At 40.5% G+C, this 11,431-nt stretch overlaps 1 protein-coding gene across 1 annotated transcript; it reads left to right on the top strand.

Annotated features, from left to right (window-relative positions):
* Nucleotides 1-10,524: 10,524 nt before the first annotated feature.
* On the top strand, nt 10,525-11,176 carry pmchl (pro-melanin-concentrating hormone, like). Its single transcript, XM_024396847.2, has one exon. It carries the CDS (start codon nt 10,614-10,616, stop codon nt 11,010-11,012), a length of 399 nt encoding a protein of 132 aa, XP_024252615.1. The 5' UTR covers nt 10,525-10,613; the 3' UTR covers nt 11,013-11,176.
* Nucleotides 11,177-11,431: the final 255 nt, after the last annotated feature.

The following is an 11,431-nucleotide window of genomic DNA, read 5'->3' as shown; positions in this document are numbered from 1 at the left end:
ACTACAAGTAATCTATAAAAAACCATAGAATTCATAATAGTATAACAAAATCAAAAACAGCTAATTAAAAACATTGACAGGTCAGGGAATCAGTCTCAAGATCATTCATCAGTGATTTAAAAATAACAATCGGGAAAGTTCTTCCAGTTTACAAGTATTTTGTAAGATGTTCCAAGTTGATGGCGCAAAGTACATAAAAGCCCTTTTACCAAATTCAGTTCGGACATTTGGAACAGTTAGCAGGATAAAGTCCAGCGAACGAAGAGAGTACACACCACATTTCTGAACAATAAAAATGCCCAAATAAAAAGGTAGTAAACCCAAAATGGCTTTGTAAATGGAAGTATACCAGTGCCTGAGCCTACAAGTGACTAGAGAAGGCCAGCCAACCCTGGTATACAAAGTGCAGTGGTGCGTAAGGGTTTTGCAGTTTAAAATAAATCTCAAAGTGCCATGGTAAATGGTGTCAATTGATCTCAAACACTGAGCGGAAGCATTCATATATAAAATATCCCCATAGTCTAGTAAAGGCATAAATGTAGCTGATTACTAGCCTCCTTCTGGCTTCAAAAGAAAAACAGGCCTTATTCCCAAAATAAAATCTCAATTTCAGCTTCAATTTTTTTGTAAGTTGTTGAATATGCAATTTAAAAGAGAGGCTGTCATCAATTAAAATTCCAAGATATTTATATGAGGTTACAACCTAAATCTCCTTGCCCTGACATGTAGTAATAGGTGAACGGTTCAGAGGTCTATTTCTTGTTTTAGAAAACACCATTAGTTTAGATTTGTCAGTATTGAGGATAATCTTCAATTGACACAAGGTATGTTGAACAGTATAAAAAACATTTAAATGTGTATTGTTTACAAACATTGGAGAAAAACAATCTTATATCTTAGGTTCTGATGGGGTACAACAGTTGAACTAAGCTCATGAGGCCTTTAAGTTATAGGCTATTATTCAAGAATCAATGGGTATACAGATGTGGGATCTTAATTTGACCTATATCATCTCACCAAAATAATCCTGCAGCAACAGGATTTTAGCGTTTAGTCCTTAATGTTGCTTGATTGGTGGTTAGGCTATTATCTGGCCAAAAGTAGGCTACATGAAAAGTGCAATAGTGTTAATATAACTGTGTTAGTGTGAGTTTTCAGTGAATTTGTGTAAATCACAAAGCTCATCTGAGGTGCAGGAACATTCTCAGCAACAACAAAAGAGTGCTCAAATTAAGATCCTACGTCTGTATTATTAATTTATAAGTCCAAAAACGGATGTAGCAACGGCAGATTTCCCCTTTAAGTTGTAGTTAGAAACATGCTTCACAAAATTAAATTATATTTAGGCTAATTGGTTTTAACAGTTTGGAAAATGGTAAATAAAACTTCAATAATGTTGCACAAGAGTCCATTCATCATGGGGTATCACATTTTCCTTTGATGAAATCCTTGGTGTAAAATTGTAATATAATTTGGCACATAAGGCGCTATTTTATGCAGCAAACATTCACATCACTCAATGTGCATTTGTGTCCACACCCTTATTTCATACCCTATTTTCAGTATTTGCACTGAGCAACTACATGACATATAGTCAACACATGCTCTAAAAAGGCTGGATGGATTTGTCCTCAGATGTGCCCATTGGTTGTGCACAAAGCAGTTAGACACGGCACGTTTTCTCCCGAGACCCTTGGGATGCGGAGAGAGATGGGAGGGTAAACACTGATTCTTAACAGCTGTCCAGAGAATGGAGTCAAGTTTAAATGTTGTTTCCTGTCTATTCACTAGACAGCCATTTCATCCAAAAATGTCAACACTTTCTGCTCTTGAAGAAACCACATGTCTCTGGCTAAAAAATGATCAAATCAAATGTTATTTGTATTATGCACTGAATACAACAGCTGTAGACCTTACTGTGAAATGCTTACTTACATGCGCTTCCTTAATGATGCAGTGTTAAATAAAGATACAAATAAAACACAATAATTAAGCTATACACAAGGACTACCACTACCATATCAATGTATAGAGATACGTGGTAGTTGAGGCAGAGATAGTAGTGGTAGTTCAGGCAGATATAGATAGTAGTATCTTAGAACTGTGTGTGTGTGTGTGGGCTGTGTGTGTGGGCTGTGTGTGTGGGCTGTGTGCGTTTGTGTCCATGAGTGTGTTTGTGTCTGATGCAGACAATGTTTATAATTGTTTATAATACAGACCACGGTGTCTCTTGTGAGAGGAAAGACCAATGAAAAGGTTATGTAGAGGATGGAAGGTTTAAAATAATAATAATAATAATTTCACCTTTATTTAACCAGATAGGCCAGTTGAGAACAAGTTCTCATTTACAACTGCGACCTGGCCAAGATAAAGCAAAGCAGTGTGACAAAAACAACAACACAGAGTTACACATGGGATAAACAAACGTACAGTCAATAACACAATAGAAATATCTGTATGCAGTGTGTGCAAATTAAGTAAGGAGGTAAGGCAATAAATAGGCCATAGTGGCAAAGTAATTACAATTTAGCAATTAACACTGGAGTGATAGATGTGCAGATGAGGATGTGCAAGTAGAAATACTGGTGTGCAAAAGAGCAGAAAAACATAAATAATATGGGGATGAGGTAAGTAGTTGGATGGATGGGCTATTTACAGATGGGCTGTGTACAGCTGCAGTGATCGGTAAGCTGCTCTGACAGCTGATGCTTGAAGTTAGTGAGGGAGATACAAGTCTCCAACTTCAGTGATTTTTGCAATTTGTTCCAGTCGTTGGCAGCAGAGAACTGGAAGGAAAGGTGGCCAAATGAGGTGTTGGCTTTGGGGATGACCAGTGAAATATACTTGCTGGAGTGCGTGCTATGGGTGGGTTTTGCTATGGTGACCAGTGAACTGAGAAAAGGCAGAGATTTACCTAGCGAAGACTTATAGATGACCTGGAGCCAGTGGGTTTGGCGACGAATATGTAGCGAGGACCAGCCAACCAGAGCATACAGGTCGCAGTGGTGGGTAGTATATGGGGCTTTGGTGACAAAACGGATGGCACTGTGATAGACTGCATCCAATTTTCTGAGTAGAGTGTTGTAGGCTATTTTGTAAATGACATCGCTGAAGTCGAGGATAGGTAGGATAGTCAGTTTTACGAGGATATGTTTGGCATCATGAGTGAAGGAGGCTTTGTTGTGAAATAGGAAGCCGATTCTAGATTTCATTTTGGATTGGAGGTGCTTAGTATGAGTCTGGAAGGAGACAAAAAACAAAAACACACGTCACGAACAGACAAATCACTGAGTTACAGCATAAAGCACCTGCATGGCTCCTGTTACTGAGCAACACAACAGACGAGTTTCTTGTTGAGGCTTAACCGCTCAGGTCTTTTTTTTTTACATGAGCGATCAGAAAGCCCATGTGCCTGGAATGGTCTATCTCCACAGTATAAACCGTGGTCACAAATCAAACCAATATTTTCTTGTAGCTAGACAGCCAAGCTACGATGTTTCATATGGCACAAAACGATCCTCCCACTGAGATTTATGAATACTTTTGTTCTATGAGAACTTTTTTTTTTGCGTAAAATCATCAGTATTGCTTGAGACATTTTCCCTTTGTATCATTTCCACATGGGAGCACAATAACAATTTGGCAACACATCATGCCATGAACTAATTAATTGAATTAACACTTTGATAACAAGTGTTTTGCCCTAAAAAGACAGTGAAACGGTCTCGCACAGTACAAACCATTTACTCTTTCCCAGTTTAAAAAAATAGTCTAAGCTTTAGACTCAAATGTGCAAAGCCCTTTAGAAATACAACATGTCATACTCCAGAGGCTTGGAACAACGTCACCTCATCCATTATTAACAGTGTGGCTAATGGGTGGTCACTTTGGCGAGTGTGATTTGGAAAGGGATCAGATTCTCCCTCGCATGTCCATATGTATCATTCATTATTCTGTCGCTTCACTAAGAACAAAATGTCACATTCTTCAAAATGTTATTTTTTAAATCTTTCTTACACAACTCCCTGGGTGCTTGTGTTGCTAATTATACTCCTCTTCTTGATTACATGTCTGACCATCACCATGACTACTGGTATCTCTGTAGATCTCTTTGTGTGACATGGGTGTGTGTGGGGGATTTTATATCCTTATGTGCTCAAAGAGGAGAAGATGGGTTTTTGTCTGTTATTGCATTAAGCGACCTCCTCATGGTTCAGACACTTACAGTTGGTCTTTCGATGGAGGTGGCCTCAGATCTAGGATTAGCTGTCATCCACCGATTTCTGTCCAAGCCTGACCTTATCCATTAGGTAAAGATAGAGCAAAACTGACCTTACATCAGATCAGCACTTCTGTCTTCCATTTAGACCCTAATGAGCCACTGTCTCGGATACCTGTCACCAGATCCATACTGTCACCGAAGCCCAGTCAAAGCCTGTAGTTTCTCTTCATCTCTCGATACAATGGTCCATGCTGCATGAAAGTTCTCTACAGCCCATCATAAGAAGTGTGCATGTCAATACATTACCCTGGTAGGCTGACAGTTATTATCTTTAACTAGGATGTACTAGATGACTTTGTCTAGGTACTTCACCGGGCTACATAGAAGACTGGAGGGCAATGTCATCCCTACTAGTGGCTTCTTTGAAAACTTATTTTAGAAACTCCATGATCTTCCTCTGGAAGGGGAGTCCTCTGTGTGCGTCTTGGTTTCAGAAATCCTCATGCCGTATGCGGAAAGACGCGAAGATTTCAATCAACCTCAAACTGGCCGGCAGAATGCACTGCCATCAAATTTCAACAACATAATTCAATTTGTGCCTGTTAATATGTGGCATTCATCACTGTTAGATCTGTGCCCTGTGTTTACCTAGCTGGAATAACACTTTAGCCTGTACGGTGCGGCCTGCCTCTTGGTGTTGTTTTAAAGAGGTGCGCTGCTGTGTGCAGAAGGGCCCTGCGTTATGTGAGAGGCACTGTCTCCCCTCGGTGCGCGGCTGGGGTCTTTCCCCCCCTCAAAACCCCTGAGCTGAGGCCTTGTGTTTGGGTTGGCACCCGTCAGCATAGTCAGCTGGTCTGCACATCTTGGCCTCACACTTCCAAAGTTTTTTTTTCTTCTTTTGAGGAGGTGTAGCAGTGTTGCACTTATGGATGATTCTCTGTAACACACAAACACCTTGAGGGCATTCTCTGGACTGGCAGCTGCACCTTCTCCTTGGTCAAGGGGCAAACATGGAAAGGGTACTCTCTGCCACTCGACTTTCCAGGAGAGGAAAGTCAGGAAAATATCTGGATTTTTTTTAAATGCATTCGGAGGAGTATAAAAAGTCTGCAGTGTTTCATGTTGTCTTGACGGCCTATTTTAGCAGGTATTTATGACAGAATTAAATAGAATGGTGTCCATATATATTGGATGGGCACATAAAACAAGAACCCCAGCTATGTTATAGTCAGGTCTGTCATGGACATGTGGCATACAGCTGTAATCCAATAACCACACACATCACCAAGCAAACACCTGGCGAGAGAGAGGCCTGAAACACACCGGCCACCAACAGATAAACACCCCTCTCTCTGTTCAACCTGGAGTCAGGGGTAGACGTAACATAGTAAATGTAAATCCATGACACTCCACTTAGTATGATATGTTATGTTTCGTATGGTATGTATTCATCTGTGGATGTCCATCATCCATTTCATATAATATGTTACGAATTGCAATTTAGCTAGGCTATGGGTTAGGGTTAGGGGTTAAGGTTAGGGTTAAGATTAGGGTTAGGAGTTAGGTTAAGGTTAGGGGAAGGGTTAGTTAACATGCTATTTAGCTGCAAGGTAGTAAGTAGTTGGAAAGTTGCTAAAATGCTAAATCTGTCCGTGATGAGATTCAAACTTGCAACGTTTGGGTTGCAGACCTTCACATTCGCCTATCCATACACCCCGACAAATCACCCTACTTTCATTTTTGCCTTAAGTAACCTTATGTAACCATACCAAACATAACATATGATGCTAATTTGAGTGTCCTAGATTTGACTATGTTACGTCTAGTCTATGAGACCAGGCTGCTCTGTTTTAACTACAGTATCTACAACACTACTAGACACATACAGAGGTCAATACAGTTCCATACTCCGAATGAATAATTAGGTAGGGTTCGGACTGTTTGTCTTCGCGTGGTTTATAAGGAAAGTCATAAATGAATGGATCAACAATACAATTTGGAAGGTTCTGTTTTATCATCAGTTCAATCATAGGTTATAACAGTTGAATGCAGTTTCAGTTACATCTTCACCATGTCATTACTCTGTGTTTTCCACAACTTTCAGTGATGTCAGTCTGTTTGAGCGGTTTCTCCACTTGTCCTGATTCCGGTCACCCTCCCTGGATTTTCAGATAGTGATAGCTTTTTCCATCCACAAATAAAAGGAGATTTATAGCCATGATGTCCTGTTTAATAGTCTCTTATAGTCATGATGTCCTGTTTCAGTCACCCTAGCCTAGCCCCCCTTGGATCCATCTGGTTGGTCCTAACATGTTCTCGTGTGGAACAGAAGGCCTGCCAAACATGCTTTACCCCATCCCAACCACCTCCTAAAAATGGAGCATGTTAGTTACTTAGAAATGCTTGAGATAAGAATTATTAGTCTAAATGTATGTCCCAGGATGTGAGACAAATGCAGTACATGAGCCCTGTAAGTAATAGCAAAAACAAGGTGAAGAAATTGTAAAATGTCAGGCTTATTAGTCATCACAGATTTGCCAGCTTTGACCATGCAGAACACAGACACGCTTTTCAATGACAAATGGTCCGTGGCATGCCCCATCTGGCCACACCGGTAGTAACAGTACCAACACTCAAAGAATTTATGCAATTTGTTCCAGACTAGAAGCCATTAAAGGTAATAGTTTTAGAAATTGCACACATTTCAGAATGGCCTTAATGTTCTTAATGTGACCCATGATCTTAATGTGACCCATGATAAACTGTTGGCCTATTTGAAAATATTTCATGTAAGAAAGTACATGCCTACTGCTGTGTCTAAGTGCTTTTCATATAAATTTGATATTTGTTTTTAAGGTTGTTTTGATTTAGAAGAAATATCAAGCGCTTAAATGAATGTTTTTTTATTTGCTTGAGGACAGTAATTGAATTAAGAAGTGAGTTCTGCATCCTGATAATCTCTTTCCTTGTCTATCGTACAAAGCTTCCATGATTATCATACAAAAATTCTTATGAAATGTAGATTTTGTCTCTGTTGCTTCATTTTAAATGGCATCCTCTTTGATTTTGAGTTGCGGTGCAGTTAAATCATTTTTCACTCACGACCACATCCCTCATTGGAACCAGTCGACTTCACATCCATTATTTGATTTGTTTTACATTGAACAGTCACCTGCAGATAGAGAAGGCTGGAGTCTTTAATTGCTGAGAACAATAATGCCAACTTTTAGGTCCCCTTCAACAGTTGGTTGAAAGAACAAAAAATATTTTAGAAGGAGAAGGGATAAGAACATTAAAGGAGGCCATTAAAGCATTTTTCACACACATATACCCTCTACTTCAAGTTTATTCCTCTTAATTGGGGAACTGTGAGAGAACTTTTCAGGGTGTAATTTTCACACTGTATATGCGTGCTAATGATGTCTGAATATCAAGGACAAACCACGTATCTTTAGTGATCAATTTCTTTAAAATGTCTTGTGAAACTACCCCAAGAGACAAAAACATCTTCCAAGTTCAGGTGTGTTACAGCTGGGTTCAACCACTGGACAAAAACAAACCCTTGTCAAACAAAAGCTGAGACTGGGAACAGGCAAGAGTTCCAAGATGTAGTATTTATAGAACAATAATAATTGTTCTATATAAAATACACACTTTTTTGGAAGAGTTTTGCATATTTTAAAAGTTCTTACGCAGGAACATTATTTGACCTGAGGGCATCACTATGAATCACCAAAGCTCATCAAGGCAAGCGAAACATTGACGGTCCACCAGCCAACATCTTCTTTTTTTTGTGGATGTCTCTTGCAATGCTGACTTTGAACACGACAACGTCACACCGAGGGCTATGTGAGCAGTGACCTTTAACTCCCTGTCTGATATTCCTAATTAGGTAAGGTTGTAAATATGCATGTACCAGTAAGTGAGCAAAAAATGATTTAGGGCTACTTCATGCCAGCGGCAAATATTTTTGTTATCTCAGGTTATTGGCAATTATCACATAGGAACTTTATTGGGAGGAAGGTTGTTTTACATTTGTATCACAAACCATTTTCGAGAAAATCATGTTAATTGGCCATTTTAGGCCCTTTTTAGACTTATGCATGCCTCGAAAGACCCTATGATCTGCGAATCATACATGATACAGGCAACATATTGGTTTCTTTATACTCCTTACAGTGTGCTCTCAAATATACACTTTCACATTCATTTATTTTTAGGCATATTGTTTGTAACAATATACTCTTCAAACATGTAACATTTCCAGAGTGGTGCTTTAGATTTAGACACCAAGATGTTGTCTGTGTCGTGTATGTTTCACAGATCATAGGTTTCTTACAGGAGGTATATTGCCTTCAGAAAGTATTCAGACCTCTTGACTTTTTCCACATATTGTGAGTATAGAGCCTTATTCTAAAATGTATTACATTATTTTTTTCCCTCATTAATCTACACACAATTACTCATAATGACAAAGCAAAATAGGTTTTTATACATTTTTGCAAAATTACATTTACATAAGTATTCAGACCCTTTACTTGAAGCACCTTTGGCAGCAATTACAGCATTGCGTCTTATTGGGCATGACACTACAAGCTTGGCACACCTGTATTTGGGGAGTTTCTCCCATTCTTCTCTACAGATCCTCTCAAGCTCTGTCTGGTTGAACAGCTATTTACAGGTCTCCCCAGAAATGTTTGATTGGATTCAATTCCGGGCTCTGGCTGGGTCACTCAAGGACATTCAGAGCCACTCCAGCGTTGTCTTAGCAGAGTGCTTAGGGTCATTGTCCTTTTGGAAGGTGAACCTTTGCCCCATTCTGTGGTCCTGAGCGCTCTGGAGCATATTTTCATCAAGGATCTCTCTGTACGTTGCTCCATTCATCTTTGGCTTGATCCTGACTTGTCTCCCAGTCCTTGCAGCTGAAAAACATCCGTACAGCTTGATGCTGCCACCACCATGATTCACTGTAGGGATGGTGCCAGGTTTCCTCCAGATGTGACGCTTCGAATTCAGGCCAGAGTTCAATCTCGGTTTCATCAGACCAGAGAATCTTGTTTCTCAAGGTCTGAGAGTCCTTTAGGTGCCTTTTGGCAAACTCCAAGTGGGCTGTCATGTGCCTTTTACTGAGGAGTGGCTTCCGTCTGGCCACTCTACCATAAAGACCTGATTGGTGGAGTGCTGCAGAGATGGTTGTCCTTCTGGAAGGTTATCCCATCTCCACAGAGGAACTCTATAGCTCTGTCAGAGTGACTATTGGGTTCTTGGTCACCTCCCTGACCAAGGCCCTTCTCCCCTAACTGCTCAGTTTCGCCGGGCGGCCAGCTCTAGGAAGAGTCTTGGTGGTTCCAAAATTCTTCCATTTAGGAATGATGGAGGTCACTGTGTTTTTGGGGACCTTCAACGCTGCAGATATTTTTTGGTACCCTTCCCCAGATCTGTGCCTCGACACAATCCTGTCTCGGAGCTCTACGGAGAATTCCTTCGACCTCATGGCTTGGTTTTTGCTCTGACATGTACTGTCAACTCTGTGGGACCTTATGTAGACAGGTGTGTGCCTTTCCAAATCATATCCAATCAATTGAATTTACCACAGGTGGACTCTAATCAAGTTGTAGAAACATCTCAAGGATGATCAATGGAAACAGGATGTACCTCAGCTCAATTTCGAGTCTATTAGCAAGGGGTCTGAATACTAAGGTACTAATACTAAGGTATTTCTGTTTTTTAGTTTTAATACATTTAGCAGAAATGTCTAAAAGTACAAGTAGCAGATGTAGCAGACATGCTCTGAATTAAGTGATGTTTCCTATCTTCTCCAAAGCCTTACATCAGTGAAATTGTGAATTTCCTCTCAATACGTCTACAAAGAACCCTGCTGGTTTTCCCGGTGTCACATGCACACTAAGCTCTTCAATTATTATTGGTTTACTTTTCAACTGTAATCCCACCTGAAATCCCATATTGAACATTATTATAAGGCATCCATGAGAGGGGAGTACGTATCATTAAGAGGCCTTAAACACAGGTTAGTCAACGGGTGGGTAATCCACTCTAGTTCTTTTAAAGGGCAAGGTTTTTGGAATTACGTCTTCCCACTGTTTCATTCTCGCAGACTTTAGAAAGACCAGCCACAGAGGAGCTTAATTAACACTCCACCAGATAAAACACTTCAGCATTGTTAAGGATCTCATCAACCATGTCTTTATAGTGTTGTTAATATCCTGAAACACAAACAAGAAGAACAGCAGTGATGAAAACGTGGCTAATCCTGGAGGTCCAAGCGGTATAAAAGAGGAAGACGGACATCTCAGAGTCAGAACAGCCTGAACGAGCTTGAGATCACGTCAACCTGCAACATCCACCTCTACGAAGATCCTCATTCTCCAAGATGAGAGACTCGGTCCTCTCCGTCATCTTTGCCTTGGCACTTTTCTTGGAGTGCTACACACCGTCCATGGCGATCCCGATGGGCAAGATGGAGGACACAGCCTTGGAGCAAGATACTCTAGACTCTCTACTGAACGAAGAGGTGGCCGATAAAAACCCTGATTCAATCAGAAGCGGGAGCTCCAAGATCATCGTGTTGGCAGACTCAGGCATGTGGAAGAACCTGAACAGAGGACTTCCTCTCTACAAGCTGAAAGCTGCAGCTGCAGGGCTTGACAGAGCCCTGACCCTGGACCGCAGAGAGGCTGACCAGGACCTGAGCCCCAGCATCTCCATTGTCAGGAGGGACACCATGAGGTGCATGGTGGGAAGGGTGTACCGGCCTTGCTGGGAAGTGTAGATGTGACCAATGAGCTCGTCCCATCTCGTCATTAATCTGCCAGCCAGATCTACTATGCTGCATCTTGTCCTGCCTCATCTTGAGTTGTATGATATGATCTTTCGAGTATGTATTAATGTATTTAGACAAATTGATATCAGTCATTAAAAAGACAGAACACTGAATTTGACGTCTTGTGTATGTTTGACTGCATGTTATTATATAGCTGCCTTTATCAGCCATAATAAGGTTGTGACAGCCAATGAAACACAAAAGGACACAATATTACCATTCTGGAATTACCCACAGTATAACATTTACAACAGCCTTTTGTTATTTGATCTGTAATGTTTACATCACTCTGGAGTGGGAAGTAAAGTGGGAAGTAAAAGCCTATAAACTACACAAGAGACTTGCATCATTCAGGGAATAATATGGTG

The sequence above is a fragment of the Oncorhynchus tshawytscha genome, linkage group LG33 (assembly GCF_018296145.1).
Source record: "Oncorhynchus tshawytscha isolate Ot180627B linkage group LG33, Otsh_v2.0, whole genome shotgun sequence".
Taxonomy (NCBI): Eukaryota; Metazoa; Chordata; class Actinopteri; order Salmoniformes; family Salmonidae; genus Oncorhynchus; species Oncorhynchus tshawytscha.
This window is presented reverse-complemented; position numbering and strand designations above follow the sequence as displayed.